At 33.2% G+C, this 19822-nt stretch overlaps 2 protein-coding genes across 3 annotated transcripts in view; both read right to left on the reverse strand.

Moving 5' to 3' along the window:
• Positions 1-5333, reverse strand: part of LOC134242113 (IQ motif and SEC7 domain-containing protein 2-like) — a 63777-nt gene extending 58444 nt beyond the window's left edge. Inside the window, exon 1 of one of the 2 annotated variants that reach the window (XM_062724138.1) lies at positions 4880-5332. In XM_062724138.1, coding sequence (XP_062580122.1) covers positions 4880-5076 — 197 coding nt within the window. In that variant the 5' untranslated portion in view covers positions 5077-5332. Of the gene's footprint in view, positions 1-4879 lie in introns of both variants that reach the window. The other variant, XM_062724146.1, reaches the window with a different exon arrangement.
• Positions 5334-11542: 6209 nt separating this feature from the next.
• Positions 11543-18503, reverse strand: LOC134242115 (uncharacterized). Its single transcript, XM_062724149.1, has 2 exons — positions 18413-18503; positions 11543-13713 (listed from the first exon to the last, which is right to left on the reverse strand). The coding sequence occupies exon 2, from the start codon at positions 13689-13691 to the stop codon at positions 12819-12821; it is 873 nt and encodes a 290-aa protein (XP_062580133.1). The 5' UTR covers positions 13692-13713; positions 18413-18503; the 3' UTR covers positions 11543-12818.
• Positions 18504-19822: the final 1319 nt, after the last annotated feature.

Below are 19822 nucleotides of genomic sequence, written 5' to 3' on the forward strand. Positions count from 1 at the left end.
AAATGTTTAAGTGTCCTTACAAAATTTCATCCTAAGCTATCTTCCAAACGATGATGTTTTTCTTGATTGTAACATCCCCTTATAAACTGTGTCAATGGTATCTAAGTTATACATGTAGAGACTAGTAATTTGATTTGTTCACCATGATATTTTAGATGCCCAAACATATGTATTATGAAGATGCATTTACTTATCACCTGGTATCAACATCCTGTTATTGTCTCCATAGTACCGCTAACTCAGTTTACCTAACACCACAAGGGACCATTGACAGAGCACTAATTAGCCTAACATATTTGGTAATTAAAGTTTTGAGGTCCAATGACCAGGCATTGTCTGCATGTTCTCTCTTTTGATGTAGGCTCTGAGCTTTCCTATTTGTAGAGAAAACAACAAAACATCTCATTTTCGAGCTCATTAACTCAACCAAGCATCATTTTGACATGGAATAAAACAATTCAAAAATCTTTATGACATGTAAATTTATTTTGGTGCAAATAAAATTTAAATTTAAAACATTTACATCAAAGGGCATGTAAAAATAATTTTAAAAGTGCACTTCTCTCAAAATTTCAAAATTAAATGCATTATGCATGCATTGCAGACATATATTTGCTTTGATCCACGTTTTGTGTGGGTATGGCCATGTGCAAAGAGTATGCCAAAACGAGGTTGAATTTCAACACATCAAACATTGTCAAATAATATGCATGAAATGAGACAAGCAGGTGACAATGTCAAATTTGCCAATCAAAAAATAGCTCTGGTGACATTATGTCAAATTTGCCAATCAAAAAAAACTTCACTGCTTGCGAAACAGCAAAATAAACTTGGACAAAAACTTCTAGTATAACACTGCTACTGTTTGTTTACTTTTGTATAAAATGAACATTTAATCTCCCCCAATCTCTGGTGTGTGTTTAGATTTAGGGATTAAAGTTAAAACAGGAATTGAATTCAATGTCGGCCCAAAGAACAAAGTTCTCATAATTAAATTACTGGCTTTTGGGATCCCCATCTCTTGACATTTTAAAGAATGTTGAGATTGAATGAGAACTTTAACATGACATTTGCCATATGACTTGAAAAACCCTTTGTATTTCATTATCTAAAAGAAACAATTTACATTGAATATGACCATACACTACAGTGGTAAAAAGATACAATAACATTTACCAAGGTTATTCAATGACCAACAATATCTTTAGCCCCTTATAAATCATGCAAACCCAATGTCAATGCATGGTCCATGGTCAAGTGATCAAGGTGGTTTTGAGTGTTTCTGCCAAACACACTGTATATATATCTAAACTGTACTGACTTAAAAAGTATAAGTTTGAATTGCATGCTCAAAATATTACATAGATTTTTTGGGCCATCAAGCAGAATTTTATTTCTGGTACCAGAATCGATCAATCGACCTCAGCAGTTTCTATGATCTCATCCGAAGTTTCCACCAGCAGGATTCAAACCCGCAACATAAGAATCAACTTTTTACTCATAACTGTAAGGCAAGCGCTATATTCACTGTGCCCGGTGGGTGACCAATGTCACAAAAAAAATTGCATCAGAAGATTCACAGCTATTCTGCAAAGAAGCAAAATCATCCATCACTGAGACTCTCACTCTGCCAATTTGGGTATATTCCACAAAATTTACTTGCATGGCGCAGCGGTTAGGACATAAGACCCGTCCTTTGGATGAGACTGTATATAAGGTGACTTAGGTCCCATGTCAAAGTAAATGTTAGCACAAAAAAGATCTATTCCCTCATGCAATGCTCAACGGCCCTGTCAGTGCCAAGTATAGGTATAAATTTGCATCCCCATCACCCTCCCACTCGCAAGTGATGGCATCTCAATATGAATAAAAAATTCTTAAGAGGGACATTAAAACAACAAACAAAACATACAAATTTGAGCACCCATATTTTTTTTAACTATTTGATAAACTGTTACCTCAAGATTACATGAACCACCAAAAATAAAGATTTCACACAGAACTCATGAAGGAGAAGACAATCAGTGCTAATTCATTAGGCACTAATTATAGGCGACCATCTACATAATTCATGGAAATTTCTTTTAAAAAAAGTAGGGTTGATAGCTGACTTGTAAGTATTCAGACCTGACAACTATATCTCATTCTGCAAATCAAAAAATTCTCATCTGAGCTGCAAATTACTGAAGATTTAGCAGGTTCAAACTGTTTAAAAGTTGCAGGTATTGAGGTAACAAACAGACTTCAAGTTCAGTGCACATTATCATGAATAACAGGCCCCATATTAAATTTTCAAAACCTAAGATTAAACATATGTGCAACATGATGATTGCACTTAGATGTGGCAGCAAAGCTAAAGTTTTGAAATCATATGCTATTCATAAATCCCACTGAATTTAGTAGTGTTAAATTGTTACGATAGTCACCGACTATCGAAAAATCGTCGTTTAAAGGCCCAGATCAGCGACAATCGATTGTAAATATTATCATCGATAAATCGCTGTATTTTTCAAGCCGTATTTTTCAAGCCGAGCAGGTTTAACTTTTATATTCACCAAAGGGACGTCACTCAAGTCGGCGGTAAACAAAATGGCGAATGTGCATGGTGAAGAGGTTGACGAAAAATTATATCCATATCCTATTTAAAATACTTCTCAGGATGAATAAATTTAACCTTTTTTAATAGTTCAAATTATCGATTATATAATCGATTGTGTTCTTCCGATTCAATTTGATAATCGATAGTAAAATTTGTCTGATTTTACAACACTAGAATTTAGTATGGTTCTTAACTGAGAATATCTCTGAAATTTGATTATAAAGCTTGCAATTACTTAAAAATAAAGATGTAATTAAAAATGACTTTATTGTAATTGTCAGTGAAGGACAGGATTTCATACTGCACATGAACATTTACATGTACGTCAATGGTCAAGGAAATTGACATCACCAGCTGATCACTAGGAATTTACTCTGACATCAAACATACGGACCTCTGCCCAGTGATTGGATCATAGGATTAATGTGTACATAATTATGTATAACATCCCTTAATTTATATGTTTTGAACAAACACAAGGGGAATATAAGGGAGAGAATAATTGAGATGAAAATGTTACCAATGCTAGAAAGAGAGAAAGTAAAAACAAAAATGTTGCCATTGCTAGAAAGAGAGAGAAAGAAACAAGATGCTGCCTTTGCTTTATTTGTTTATATGTCCAATTATGCTTCTTCACATATGATAAAGTTAATTTACTTATATATATGAATCGACCTTTCATTGATGTACATGTATGTGTTATAAGGTCAAGACACAGACTGTGTCTTTGACATTTTATGTTTAGATCCTTTGATATTAACTTATGGAAAGAAAAGTCCTCTTAAGCATTCATTAAATTCCTTATTATAAGTAACCGAAGTTTTAAAATCATATCTGAGTTTTACTGTACTTCATAATCTATTTGCGAAAATATTTTTCGGAATCTTATCTTCGCTGTGCAGTAATTCATACATTTCCTGTCCAATATATACCATGTACATGACCGTACTGCATTTGTTACTGTGACAGGAAGATACAGTAACTGATCATGCTGATTGGGTGTAAACTCCAAAGTCAGTAGTATGATTTTATTATTGTACAAGCGATGTCACTGACTCAAACTATGATGTTACAATATGTATCCTTCTACTGAACTGTGTACGTGAATGTTTGATTTTAGGAAGTCCAGTGAGGTACCAACAAGACGAATTGAAAAAGAGGTTGTAAAAATAAGTCAACTGAACTCAAGCTAAATAAGAAATTATTTCATTTAAATAAAAAGAGTCATTTTTATACCAATACATTTATGCATCATGAAATATTAAGACACATTAACCTTCAAGTTGGTAAAAATAAAACTTTCCTCATCAAAAACTTTTCAGACAGTTTATAGCTTCTGTTTGTTTTTTTAAACATGCAATGTTCCATACACTTTGGAAATGAACTACGTAAAACTCTCCAGCAGTCCAGGTCAATTAATTAATCGTCTGTCCCCATGTGACAAGGTAATTAAGAGCACCAGTACGCAATGTATACATCTGTCATTACGGCACCAACAAACTTCAGAAAAATTTTATGTAGTGGAAAATTGGTTTATCTCTTTTGCTACAAAGACCTACATAAGTTTAGATGATAGGGGCCTTCTGTTTATACACTAATGAAAAAAAAGATTGCATGTCCTGATAAAAAGGGAGGAAAACATTAATTGAACATATGCCCTTTTATCACGAAGTATTGTTAGTTTGGACCGAGATAAATATCTGTTTGGATATATTGTATCATCACTGAGGAATTATTAAACCAAAAAAATGAAATAAGTTGACATTATTTATAAAGTATTATCATGCTTTCTATGCAATACACCCTTCAAGAATTGCTGCTGCAATTTTATTTCTATAAGCCAGCTTATCAAATTAAACATCCTTGAGGGAAAAAAAACCCATTCAGAGCCTGAAGCAAAAGATATAAATACATTTTTTAAAGGAATTTAACGAAGCAAAAATGACTGAATAAAATTGTAGGAGAGGGAATCCCCTATGTGTCATTGCAATGTCATGTACATGTAGGCCTCTAGATGCCCTGAAGTAATATGTATTGTGCGTATCAAACATCCCACTTTTTTTAACAGGTAGACAAACAGACAAATTTACCTGTTCTTGCCATATATTTTTATGGAATTTCATGTAGCAAAAATGACTGAATAAAATTGAAAGAAAGGGAATCCCTTATGTGTCATTGCAATGTCATTTACATGTAGACCTATAAACTGATAAATGCCCTGAAGTCATGTATCAAACATCCCACATTTTTTCAGACAGACAGACAGACAGACGAACTTACCTGTCCTCCCCCGAAAGTGAAAGACTGGCTTTTCGGAGTAGATCATCTTTCTCTTTCTTAAGTTCCTCAACTTCTTGGAACAAAACCTGAAGTTGTATCTTCTGTTTGATAATTTCTAGATCCCTCTCCTCTAATAACGCTATGAGCGCATTCTGAGGCAGGTGCCCGTACAAAACGACAGGATCGCTGGTCTCCATCGTAGAATAAATGTTATTCACAGACTAAGGAGAAGTTCGTTCTGGCTACCAAAATATTGACAGCCATGTTAAAATCCTCGTGTTTCCTTTGGTGTCAAATCTTATCCAACTCCAATAACAGGATGAAAAAAAATCGATGACACAAATTCTAGAGAGTTTTACACTCAGTTCTAGATCCGAACTACTCAGGAAATATTTTCCCACATCTGTTTATTGCGATAAAACAGAAAATGCGAGTTTTTATGCCTTTAATGTTGTACCTTCACGTCTCGCAAGTTTATCTTTCGATGTCCGGAAGTTGATACCTTGTGACGTCAGGTGGACCCGGACCACAATTAGCTGACATATAGACTTATATAGTAAAAACATGTGTTTTATTTTCTTTGTAACTTTTTTAAAAATCTTCATTTCCAAAATATCTTTGACCACATGATAGAGCAATGTGTCAGATAAAAATTCACATCCAGAAATAGGGGTGTTGAATGTGGAATTCCCTGGTTATTAATAAACTTCGTCATGACCTCGGGATAGCTCTCGCTTGGCAAAAAAAGTGTAAACAAACCAAATGAATGCTCTTTTTTCATATTTCTAGGCATAATTTTTGCTTGAAATGCACCTTGCTGCATATCATTGTAAACTTTAGACACTCTACTTTTATTCTATACCCCAAAAGTATCTAAAACATGTGAGCTATTTTTATTTTTATCATTGAAAGGGAGGCATATGAATTTCCTACATGTGCTACGTTTTAGCCATTTGACCTTCACCCTTTAATTGTGGCCCGGATCCAGGTGGTCATGTTAGGTTATTTGAATATTTTGATCTGGGCGGATCTTTAATTTTCAGTTGATTTACAGTTTTAGAAATTCATTACATTTATTCAAATCTTAATTTCAAAAAATTCAAACATATTTCATTTTATTTCAATATTTTGATCTGAGAGGAACTTGAATTTTCAGTTGATTTACAGTTTTAGAATTTTACACTGATTTATTCAATCGAATTCTAAATTTCATCCTCACAAGCCAGGGGTCCTGAGTCATGCAACACGTTGTCGTTAGAATTGACTCAGGACCCCTGGCTTGTGAGGATATCTAAATTTTAAAAAATCGAACCGATTTCATATAATTTGAATGTTGTAATATATATTTAGTCAGATGCATATCTCCGATTAAGTTAAAAAAAAAACCTACACTTTCAAATCTAAACTTGTACAAAAATGCATTTTTTTACCCTGAATATTCAAATTTAGTTTAAAAAACGATTTACAGGAATTTTGAATTTTTAAGTTTTTGTTTTATTATCGTGTAAATTGTCCAGAAAGTGTCACTATACACTATTAAATTATACACTATATAGTACAGTACCATTTTACGTACGTCTTTTATATTATAATAAAATTTGAACCAAACTTCTTAATTTCATGAAAAGGTTTTGTAAAGAAATTAGTTTGAATTATGTGATGTTTTGTGTTTTAATTAAAAGCACCTGTCCTCACAGTGACACGTCGCACAAATCACATCCTGCCCCCCTTCCCTTCAAAAAGCCTAGGAGTGGCTTTTATGTATGGCACGCCAAATTCACAAAAATAAGATAATCATAGTTTCACAATCGATAAACTAGGTTTATTGGTTGTAAACTATAGTTTACAAACCGTAAACTATAGTTAACAACGTTAATCTATATTTCACATCTGTATAAACCATCGTTAACGCGATAATCTATGTTTCACAACAGTAACCTATACTTAACACCGGAAACAATCATTTGCGATTGCAAAACATAGATTATCTGATAAATACAGTTTCACGATTTGTAAACTATAGTTTACAAACCGTTAACTATAGTTAGCGATCTGATAAATATAGTTTCACAATTTGTGAAACTATGATTAACAACTCATAACTATAGTTTACGATTGTAAACTATAGTTTACAAACGTGAATCTATGTTTATCAACAAAATCTATTGTTAACGCTTTATTACAGACAGATAAACTTAAATTAACATTCGTAAACTATAGTTAACAACCGTTAAATATAGTTTTACAGATGAAAACTATACTTAACGAATCGTTAACTATAGTTTACGGTGTGTAAACTATAGTTTACAGTCGATAAAGCTAGTTTATCAATCGTGAAACTATGATTATCTCATTTTTGTGAATTTGGCGTGCCATATTTATGATTCAAAGAATTATGGTTTCCCACTTTGGGCATCTTAAAGTAGATAGGATTTCATTATTTATGACATATTGTGTCAAATATGAATGGCCTATCGTACGTCATTCAAGCGTTTTTTGTTTTCTTGTTTTTTTGTTGTTGTTGTTTTTTTTTTTTTTTTTTTTTTTTTTTTTAATAGAGCAAATATAATGGTTTATAGGTGGTCAAAAACTAGAGAATGCTCGGAAACTTCTTGTAACAGGTAATGCACTTGTCAAATATGAAAGCACTATTTCTCTCCTCAATCAAAAGTTATAACGAAAGGTAGCATTTCTGAAAAGTTGAAAAGTACATGTAGGTCAAACTTCAAAGTCAAGGTCACGAAGTCAAAAATCGTCGTACATGTACATGTAAGAAAGACCTTGTCAAAGGTAACTACATGTAATTGTGTAAAATGATAACCCCATCTTTTCTCTTTCAAAAGTTATGACCAATTTAAAGTATTTTTAATTTTTAAAGTAGGTCAAACTAAATAGCTTTTTCGAACTTTGTGTTTCATAGTGTTTTCACAAACACACCATGTTTGACTTTGACATTTGAGTTTGACCCACATTTCAAAAAGTCTAACCCAGCAAATAACTAAAAATTTAAACAATTAGAACGATGGCCTCCATATTTCACAATATTAAGATTATTACATTAGATACTAGTAAGGCCTTCCTTTGGATACCAACAATTTCGATCATTTGTCCGTACCCTTCGAGGACCTTGGCAATAGATTTTTGATTGATTGATTGACTGATTGATTGATTGATTGTATATTGTTTAATGTTTCTCTCGAGAATTTTTCACTCATATGGAGACGTCACCGTATGCTGGTGAAGAGCTTCAAATTTTGACCTTTACTCGGCACCCAGGGTCATTGAGCAGTGAGGGATCTTTAACATGCCAACATCTGCCGTGACACGGGGTCTCAGTTTTTAAGGTCTGACCCGAAGGACCTGCAACTTTCACTTCAAAGTGCCGAGCGCATGGCGACTTAGGTAGGTCGCGGCCGCGAGATTCAAACTCAGGACCTCCCGATCACGGAGCGAGCGCTCTACTGACTTAGCTACCGTGAACGGTCTTTTGAAGATTTAGAGTTGTTGTTAGGGATTTTATCAATATTTCACAATATTATACTTTCATGTAAATTAGTTGAATCTAATTGGTCGAGTAACATTTGTTAAAAAAAACACTACTACCCGCTGAATAATGAAGCCACGCCCTCCAGCGTAGCAACAGTCAACATTGCTTATCGACGGGTGGTATTCCAAAAAATAGCGACTGCGCAGAATTTATGCGCGCACGGTTCACTGTTATATGTATTTGTATAAAACATTCAGTATAATATAATAAATATAGCATGTAGTTGAGTGTAACATTAAAAATTTTCACCCCTCGAAAACCATTGTCAACCTCGGCTGCGCCTCGGTTGACAATGATTTTCTTGGGGTGAAAATTTTCAAAGTTACACTCAACTACATGCAATATTTATATATTAATGAGCATTTCTTATGACAAAACCTTCTGAGCATCTTTAATTTGACATTTTGACCATGACCTTTGAGTTTGACCAACATTTTAAAAACTTTAATCTTGGCCATAGTCTTTTAATGGTAAATGGTTCGGCTTTTATATTTCACGGGTACATTGAGAACCAGATTATTCTTTTGAGTAGCACCAATTTTCTTCCCTTGACCCGGGCGTTTGACTTGCATTGGAGAAATTTCAACCAAAAGCTGTCATAGGTGGGCATCCGTGTTTCAAAAACACATTTTGCTATTACTGTAATTTAATAAACCATATAAATTTCCTCTGAAAAGAAAATTTGAATTCATTTTGTGACTCTCAGAAGTTTTGTTTTCCTATGCGCCCCTCTATATTTTGAGGGAAAATGGCCGTCTTCGAATTCCGGCCCGCCTTGCATTTAGTTGAGTTCAAAACTCAGTTTCATAAAAATTACCGGTATTCATATTTTTATTTCATCAAACTTTCTATGTTTATAGATATTGATAGGAGCTTTTGAACTGCCTCAACATTTTGTTTACCCTGACCTTTCTTTTGACCTTGACCCCACTTTCTTAAATTAGTATTTAGCTGTTTTAAACAAACTATTCAAGATAGTTTAATCAAACTTCATAAGTAGATTTATGCTGATGTAAGCTTTTCAACTGCATCAACATTTTTGACCTTGGGTTTTCCTTTAGACCTTGACCTGAGGAAATATGGTCGTCTTCCGTCCAGTCCCGTCTTGCGTTTAGCTGAGTTCAAAGCTCATTTCAAAGAAACTACCGGTATTCAAGATATTTTCATCAAACTTCCTTCCTATGTTGATAGCTATTGATGAGAGCTATTAAACTGCTTCAACATTTTTTGTTACCTTGACCTTTCTTTTGACCTTGACCTCACTTTTTAAAATAAATATTTAGCTCTGTTTTAAACAAACCACTCAAGATAGTTTACTCAAACTTCATAAGTAGATTTATGCTGAAGTAAGCTTTTTAACTGCATCAACATTTTTGACCTTGAGTTTTCCTTTTTACTTAAAAATAACATTTATGAATTAATGCCAACAGTGAAGTGGTTTTCATTCCCAATGACCCTAAAACAAATCATAACTCAATGGATACATGTGTAACAAATTATATTTATAATAAAGCCAAATTCAGGAAAATTGTTCATCCCTGATGCTTTGTCTGAAGCATGTGTTACTGTATTTCATATCTTAAACTTTTTAAATTATTTTAACTTCACATTGAATTTCCCTTGGGAAAGAAAAATACTCTGTACAAAATAACACAGATTTATTTTACTTTTTTAATTATTAAAAACAAAAACAGTATTACAAACAACTAGGAAACAAAACAAAAATGTCGAGATTCCTTCTACTAAGTGAAAAAAAAAATAAATAAAACTCAACAAATTAAATAAAAAATGCCAAAAATAAGAAAATCTAAATGAACACTTACTTCATATCTACATAATCTCTACAACAATTACTAGTATCTATGTAATCACAAGCATAACAAAACATTTTATCAGATTCAAAAGTGGTTTTAAAATTGTACTAAGTTCTTCATCAACATTATGAAAATTAATTCACTATCATTGTAAGTTGATTGAAAAAAAAAATCATCACTTCATTTTACAACTGTTCCAATCTGTTAAAAAAAAGAGGAAAATTTAAGATTGTCAAAACATTTGAAATACAAAATTCAATGAAAATGTTTATAAATGCCTTATTTCAAGAAAGCAATCCAATATTCAAGTCAACTTTCAAGTATACTTACATGTACATTGTATATTGTATAACATTTTGCAATCACAATGTAAAACCAAGAAAAAAAAATTCTGCACCAAGTTCTGCATCACATTCACAAAGCTTTCTTAAACCCTGGCAATTGATACATTTAAAATTTTCTAAAGGCCTTATGTTAAAATAAGTCAAAAGTATATACAATGTACATCACAAAATATGCCACATGATTAAATATAAAGCTAAGTTGTATATTCTGCTCAATAAATTTGCAAAATCTTTAACTCCTGCAGTGAGTTTCTCCAAATGAATAATTTTTTGGTAATATACAGAACAATACATATTCTTATCTCCTTATAATCAATTTCAAAGAACATGTTCATGTAATAATACTTTCTTGTCTTGTACTTTTCTATAAAATCATAACAACTTCAATAAATGGTTTTGGCAAGAATGATAAAGCATAATGCAGTTTATGAAGATTGATCTGCATGAGCGATGACAAAATGGGAAAAAGTTATTAAAATTATTTATAAAGGATAAAAATTGCATGATAGGTATAAACTACCGGAAATTTACAGCTACATGTATTGGTGTGCATTTTTCATATCAATTCGTTAATTTAGCCAACAGAAGAGTAACATATTCGCCGAGCCAGATTAGATCAAATTAGGTCATTTGTGTACAAGAGTTGCAAAAATCATGATATTGACTGAAAAACAGCAATAATGGATTTTTTAAATGATTCATTGATTTTTTAATTATAAAATCTCATTGAGAAAACCTTGCGGTCTTTCTTGATTGCATTGCATTTGTTCCAGTGAAAAATGAGAGATTGAAAGAAAATATGATGTACAGTTCATGCAAGATAAAATCTCATATTTGAACATTGTCAAACAAAATTGTTATCTTGAACAAATAAACCCAAGTAAGATACAAAAATAATGAAATAAGGTGTATAAGGATGCTCATGCACATGCAAAATTTTTAATGATATTCAATTGTATTTGTTTACATTCATGCACTGAAATATCATGGTTTCATCCATTTCTATCTCAATACAATATTACAAATATGTACATACAAAACCTGCATGGTTATGAATTGATAAACACAGAATTTTATTTTTTTTGTTGGGGGGGGTGTTAAAAAAAACACCCATGCAAGCAACTTTACTTGATCAGACATATAATCATTTTATAACAATATGTGACAGGAATTTTATCATTTTTTAATAAAGTTACATACAATTACACAGACAGGATTTTCAATCATGACAATAAGTAAAACATAAATGCTACATGTTGGTTTTTGTAAGTGTGAAGGGTGAACTATATGAACACAAAGAAATAAATGACTAGTTTCCTTGATTTCTATTTTGCATTTTCATGCAGTTTTATAGCATACACAATATATGGCACATTATTGTAAATTTACATTATATAGCACAGATTTCTACTTATTTAAAAAAAAAAAATGAAAAATATGTTTCTGCCTCCTTTCTAAAAAAAAAAAAAAAGAATGTTGATTTCAAATCATGAAACTCAGGAAGACAAGATTGCTTCAAATTCAAGTTTTTTTAAAAGTAACTAACAGCAATAACAGCTGAGACAGTTATCTAATTATATGATATAACCTCCTTTTTAATGTTTTTTTTTTGGTTTTGGGTTTTTTTGGCTTCAATCATTGCACTGTTTTGTATAGGAAGAAAGATAACTCTGATTAAAAAATAATGCAAGCACCTTTCAATGTAAAATCATATAAGGGATGTGGAATACACAAAACTAAGCCATTTTCAGTATTGCAAATAATTGTATAGTTGAACATAGTACAAAAAACAGGATATTTTATACAAATGTAGAAATATGTGGTTTCTTAAATATTAAGGACTGTTAATCATATTTATACTAAAAACCAATTTGTTCATGGGTAAAGCTAATTTTGAAATACACAAGTAAAGTGTTAAGCAGGTATTTATATTATGATACATGCCTTTTCATGAGTTTAACTATTACTGTCCCATCTGAATGCAGTTGAGATGTTGCACCCATCCAACCATTTTTTTTTTAAATGTACAATAAACCACTCTAATATGAGGAGCAAAAATATAAATTTTACTAAGGGCAGCCACATAGGGGGCAAGCTGGGTATTGACTCTCATCCAATTTGGTGAATTGGTTAAATTATTTCGTACAACATTTGTAAACTTTCACACTCAGAATATATTTGAACAACATGCTAAGTTTGGGACTTTTCACAGTAGATGATTATTTTCTACACTGTCATGAAGCACTGCTGCCCCGTTTCCCTTGGGTACACATCTTCTGAATCCGCTGCACCAGTTGTCGACACAGCGGGGGGAAAGGTGTACCATCCCTAAGGTGTAATATGGCTTTCTGGATGAAGTTGTAGGTATTGTTCAGAGTCCTCGGGTACTGCATATTGAACACCCAGTAGGCAGAGAACAATGTTCCGAGGGCAATAGTAAACTCCTCAAATTCTTGGACCACCTCTTCTTCCACAACCAAAATGAATTCATCGCTCTTGAATATGGACCCTTTAGAGATGAGAATCGGAACAATTTTTCCTTTGGGGTCAATCTCATCATTATTTCCAACTTCCCTCACCATTTCCACAAGGTTTTCTTTCAGTAACAGCGGCAGCATGCATAATGCGGTCACCATGTCCCAGTACTGTTTTAACGCCAGGTTCTGCTGCTTTGCGGTCTCCGCCTGCTTTAGAATGCTCCCCGATCCAGGCGTCTGCCTCCCTATGTCTATGACAGTGGAAGCGTACTTCACACAATACTCCTGGATCAGGTGATCAATGTCCAAACCCGTTATTCTCTGAAATTCGGCCAGCATTTGTCTCCCTTTGAAGAGCTGTGGAAAGTGCTCTTTCAGAATGATAACTGCTGGCATTTCCTCCGTCACAAACGCACGCCTGGTTTCAAAAGTTTCGTCCATGAACTTGTGAATTTCCTCGTCCGTTTGTTCATTAGAGGAACTTGAGTCACCCTTTTCGGTTATTTTCTGCTTTTTCTCTGGAGAACCTAGAAGCTCAGATTTGGCTACTTCCTTTGCGACTTGTGTCGACGAACCTGGGACTACCTCCGCTGTCATCATGGCAGCTTTGCGTTTGGATTTCTGTGACATCTTTAATCAATACTACATTAATCTAAAAAGATATGTAAATTTGTAACCCAATATTCTAAAGCTTTAACAGAGAAATAAAAGGGATTTGGCTAATAGGACCTCTTATCATGCTTGTGTACTGTAGAAGCACAAATTTTCATGTGGATAAAATTTCGTTGATTTGTCAATTTGTTATTTAATTTCGTTGATTTGAAAGTAACCCTATTCAATACATAATTAGTCATATTAAATTTCATGTGGGTTTTAATTTCGTTGATAATTGTTAATGACGAAATAAACGAAATTTAATCCCCCTCTAATATTTGTGCTTTTACAGTATGTTAATGAAACCCTATATTGTGACATCATGCCTATACATTTATACTCTCAGGTTTAATAAAGGACTAATAAAAAAAAGTCTTATCTAATTCCTTCTCTAGATAAAATCATTGCCCACATATAACCCATGCACAACAGCATATACACCAGGTGACCCATCATGTTGGGAATTTACATTGTGATTTACATCTTTCCAATGCGTAATATCGCAAGTACCTTGAAGTTATCTATCTAACTACCGCTGTTTTGCGGGGGAGTCAAGAAAGCTCTAGATTTTGGGGGCACATGACATTGTTTACAGTAGTAACAATCAAATGATAAGAACAATTTAATGCCGAAAGTACAACGTATTGTCAAGAATTGGACTCCAAATAGTAGACTGTCAAATAAGGAAAGTTTAGAATATTTTATCAGCTTTAAAATATGACGATTTTCAAAGAAAATTTAATGAGAAGTCTGCTTAGTTAAAAATATTTTTAAATATGTAACATTTTAGGATTAGCTCGTCTCAAAAATAATTAGGCTGGTTCAGCGATTTTTTAGCAAGGTATTCCACCAGAATTTTTTACTTAACTATCCTTATAAACTCTACAATTATGACCGATCTTGCATTGTATTCAATAGCACATTTGTCCCCATCGTTTCCTACCTCCATCTGGAAAGAGTTCTGCTAAGTCAAGTAATCACAATATCAAGTATTATTACATTTTTACTCGTGAAATACTGTAATTTATTCATTGAATAAAAATGATACCCTGTCACGGTGTGAAAGGATATCAAAATGATATCCTTTCACGGTGTGACGAATATCAGAAGTGGGGGAAAATTCTCGATTTCCCTTCCCATAACGAAGATTACTGTAAAAAAATCTTTCTTGAGCCAATTCTGACAGCGAATAAAACTGTCAAAATTACCAAAAATATGTGGCTAAATCTAAATCCATGTATACAGTGTTTTCACCTCACTTAGCTATGACATCTCAACAGCTCAACTATGACGTCATGAGCCTATGACTGTATTACAAAAAGACAGATGCAAAGGAAAAATCAAAGAATATTTTCAAAAAATGTAATAAACAGAAAATTCAGTTTTGTAGATGAATATGAAATTTATTTCACTCGTGAGATAGGATTTTTTGATATTTTCACTCGTTGCTTCGCAATCGTGAAAATTCACCGTGAAATAAACATATTGTACAAAACATTGAATATCCTCTATTTACATTGACGAAGAACCTAAGATGTCAACATTACCACTGTGTTGCAAAAAATTTCAACTCAAAATCGCTACATTTCTTAGAAAATTTGGGTGATCATTACCGCTACATTTTATCAACAATTCTAAGGCTTTAGCTGATTGCAAGTTATTACACTAAATATTGAATCAGTTTGCAATGCCACTAAAATAAAAGTTCAATTCAGAAAGATTCATTATCTGAGATTTACAGACAGCAGTATGCCAAGTAAATGGCCTTCAAAGCTCTACCAATTATGTAAAGACTGTATTTTGTCCATGAAAAATACTTGATTTAAAACTTTCTAAATTGTTTTAACATCTCTGATGCTTGTATTATTTTGTATTTTTCATCAACCTGTTTATTCATAAGCCCCTGACAAGTACAGGCAATAGAGCAGTAATATATACTTTTAAATGAAGCAGTAATGTAACCTTTTTTTGCAACAATGAGTATGTAGCAGTAACAACAATTTTGAAAAAGTAGTGGTAATGATACACACACATACACAGGGGTCTTGAAGTGAGTCTTGTCGGGGGAAATTAAAAACTTCCAGATATCGGCATTTCACGAAAAGTCCTGGGACTTGGCTATGTTTCTTGTTTATCTTTTTTTATAAGTTAAAAAAATTTTTAAAGCTAAAAATAAAGCAAATTCTCAAATGTATTAAGTAAAAATGTGGGTTTGTGGGCGTTAACATACCCATAAAACATTACGAACGTTTAAATTACAATCCGTCTTTTTAATTATTCTTGCTTTTACGCAATTCCGCATGTTTCCTCCTATATGACAAATGGCAATGAGTTTGTTAAATTTCGGTTTTAGCTGTGACTTACAGCACATTTTAATTTCTATTTATTGTAAAAGATGGTTTATTCAGTAGTGAGTATTTGTAAAAGTTATTGTAATGTACCAGTAATCTATCAGTCTGGTATTGTGTTGAAATACTCGTGTATGACTATATGACAGTTTATGGAGGAAAAATAAAACATATATTAATACATATAGTCTTTATTCATTCAATGCAACTAATGAAAATCAATTATAAGTTACATAAATTTAATGATGTATAGGTAAATATGGACTCTGAAATTTCTTCCCGGACTTGCCTAAAATTTACTCTTAGTCCTGGACTTGACCATGACAAAAAAAATTTTGAACCCCTGCATACACCCCTGGTTTTGATTGAAGTGAAAGTCTTGCCGGGACAAATTAAGAACTTCGGATATGGGTCTTCCTTGGTATAAATAATAATTCCAGGGGCATGGCCAGGGTACCTCTGATGTGGATGCCCCTGTAGACAAGGTATTTGAAGGCCACCTTCAATGGGTCCAGGTTGGGCCAAGGTGGCAAAGCCCTTTAGAAGCAAGAGTTTTAAGACCATTTAGATGCATATTCTACCATCCTGATCGAATTTTCCAACACTTTCTAAGTTTGTTACACAGCAATATTTGAATCATAGTTGCCAACTCACCCGATTTCGTCGGGTCACACCCGATTTTTCAACCCGTAACCCGATTATTTTTTATGACCCGGCGGGTCATGCTTATCACCCGATTTTTGCCGAACAACCCGAAAATCTCCAGATTACCGGATTTGGTTCGTAAATTAGGTTGCACTTTTAACTTCCAGTTACAACCCAAGCTTAGATCTACGTAAACAATGCCGATGGATTAATTATCTGTGCAGGTGTAAACAATTAACTGGGTGTTGTTTTGACAAATCAATGTTTGAAGTCAATTAAAATGGCTTCCGATAGAACTAGATCGTTATCAGGGCCAACAGGAACAAATTGAACCAAACACAAGTCTCTGATTGAACCAAGAAAAAGAGAAACGATATTTATGTACATATCAAGGAATCTTGGGGAAAAAACTTTCATTTTAGATAAAATAAAGTGATCAAAGACAGTTTAGGCCTAACTTCAAATTTAAAACATGTTGCAGTAGTTAATTAATTAAGAGAGAGGAAAAACAACTTCAAAACTGAAATTGGTATACTTTCAAATTTAGCAGAAACTGAATAGGCTTTTTTTTAAAAAAAAAAATGCACATTTACATCAGGTCAATACTGAAATATGAAACCTTCAATTTTCATTTTTAACATGTAAATTAAAGCAAATTATGTATTAATTTTTTGTCATAGTATTTTTAATTAAATAATTTTTCAATAAAAGAATTCTAAATACACATGCAAATACTTAATTTGTATATATGTATAAAATTTAATCATGGTAAATATGTCGTGAATGTCGTTACGCGTTATGACCAGATTTTTTACTTTCCAAATCTGGTCATGACCAGATTTTTACATGCTGGAGGTTGGCAAGTATGATTTGAATGCGGACAAACACCAAAAAATGAGAGAGGATCTTTCCAATATTGTTGTATGAAGAACCCACTTAAAGAGATTTTTATACTTCTTTTTACAAATGATGAGGATGTTTGTGCGTACAAACGTATGCCTGGCTATGCACTTTAATTCAGGGAGGGGCAGTTGTGTTAGCTTTGGATCTTGGTCTTGTTAGCTATGTTTTTAAGGCTTCCTCGCGGTTGGGGTCCCAGGTTCTATTCCCATTCCAGCCTGCCCAGCCATAGTTTTCTCTTTTCATGTTACAGTTTATTTTAGCATAGTAAATTTATTAACATGCAGATCCAATTTCTGTTTGTTTCATCTATTTTTGTGTGACTTAAGACTTGGATTTGCTTGAATTTATTTTCAACTAGCTTTTTTGCCTGTGTTTTTTTTTATATTGATTGCCTATTACAACAACAACAACAAAATAATAATAAAATAAAATCATGTGCATCGTAGGTTGTCCAAACAATGTTGTCAACATAATAAATTATGTTCACCAAGTCACATCATACTCAGTCGCCGGAGTCTAATCAGTGACAGTGATGATTTAAGGCTATAACAGAGGATTAGTTATTATTTTTGAAGCTATATACTTCCTGTTTTAATATGAGAGATATGATTTTGAATGTCCTTTGTCCACTGTGCCATTTAGATTTAACGTTACACACGACAAAACAGTGGTCATGACAGACGGCGCCGCACGGCAGACACGAGCTCTCTGTTTTGTCTGCAAATTAGCCATGCGTAACAACTGACATACATATTTGCTTAAACGTGATCTGTTCTTTAAGAAATGTCTTTTGATATTAACCTGTAAACATGAATTGCATAAGACGCAACTGACATCCCATCCTCACACGGCCATTTTCCCTAAGATTCTGAAACATCCGTCACGCTTGAGGGATTTGGTGGTCTCAAACGTTCAAGACTTTTAAAACCGGATGAAACGGAGAAAAAACAGCACTCGGAGTAACGCTCAAAATAATTCTTGTTACTTAAACATAATATTATACCAAGATAGAGTAGGTGAAAATCTTATTTGCATGTATATTCCCCAACTGAGTAAGTTAAAGCGGTTTTTCTTTATTATAAAGTCCTCTTACATTTTTTCTGGATAAAAAAAGGACATGCAAAAAAAAAAAAAAGTTCAATGCTGTCCTTTTAATCAAAGTACTGAAAGTACTGGGAAGCGCTAAGCATATTGATTTGGAATTCGTCAGAATTATCTTAATTTAAAATGTCCTGTTGTATTGAATTCTAAGCGATATTTTGACAGTGCGATAGCGCTAGGTCGAGCACAGTTGTCAAAAAGTATGTGAGTCCTGAATATGTGAACCCCATTGGGATAGGAAATTCAGCATTGCCTCATGCTTTTTTTTCAAACATCATACATTATCTTCGTATGTCAAAAGATCAATCTATTTTACTTACAGTACTGTACAAGAAATTGCAAGAAAATATTTTTGCGTGTAAAATTATTTTCTTTCGAGATGGTAAGTTATATTTACAGTACTTTCTTTCGTTTGTAAGGAATTTATTGTACAGAGAGGCGTGGCAGTCGAGTCGCGCAGCGACGAGACAGCCACGCCTCTCTGTATAATAAATTCCTTACAAACGAAAGAAAGTGTCTGTAAATGTCTTGTGTCATGGTCATTTACATAGTCACTCCCTCGACATCAAACTGCACGCGACATTACGTCACAGGCCTAGGTCCATCGTAGACGGTTCAAACAAATCAGAAAGTTCGAAGGAGATGGCTGCATTGGAAAGTCAAGCGATGTTAATAGAGTGTGCAATTGTATTTGATGGATTAATTTAAGCAGTATGAATATTTCAAAAAACCATAAGGTACTGGAAACCTGTATCCGTCCGCAAAATGATCCGCTTCATTACTGTTACTACGGATATGGTTGCATGTCCGGAGGAAATCCGAATGGAGTACGGTAGCCACAGGTGTCAAAATTATGGAATGCATTGTGAAAAAGTCCGAATGCATTACTTGTATATTATACGAACATGTATCAGTGTGCATGTAACTCAAGTAACCCGGGAAACAGGTACTTTAAAGAATATCATCTAACTGCGCGTTTTTTCAATATTGTCAGATTTAAATTATCTTGTTTTCATTTGAATATACATGTTTTACTTGAAATTCTTTTTTTGTTTAAAGCAGTTAACTAATGAGTTTACATGTACTAGTATTTCTCTTGAAAATGTTTTT

Source organism: Saccostrea cucullata, unplaced genomic scaffold, assembly GCF_032062105.1.
Source record: "Saccostrea cucullata isolate Sc308-1 unplaced genomic scaffold, CSIRO_AGI_Scuc_v1 ctg269, whole genome shotgun sequence".
Lineage (NCBI taxonomy): Eukaryota > Metazoa > Mollusca > Bivalvia > Ostreida > Ostreidae > Saccostrea > Saccostrea cuccullata.

Bases quoted from the DNA above. Each gene is read 5' to 3' on its own strand.
- LOC134242115 (XM_062724149.1), bottom strand. From the start codon at position 13,691: ATGTCACAGAAATCCAAACGCAAAGCTGCCATGATGACAGCGGAGGTA.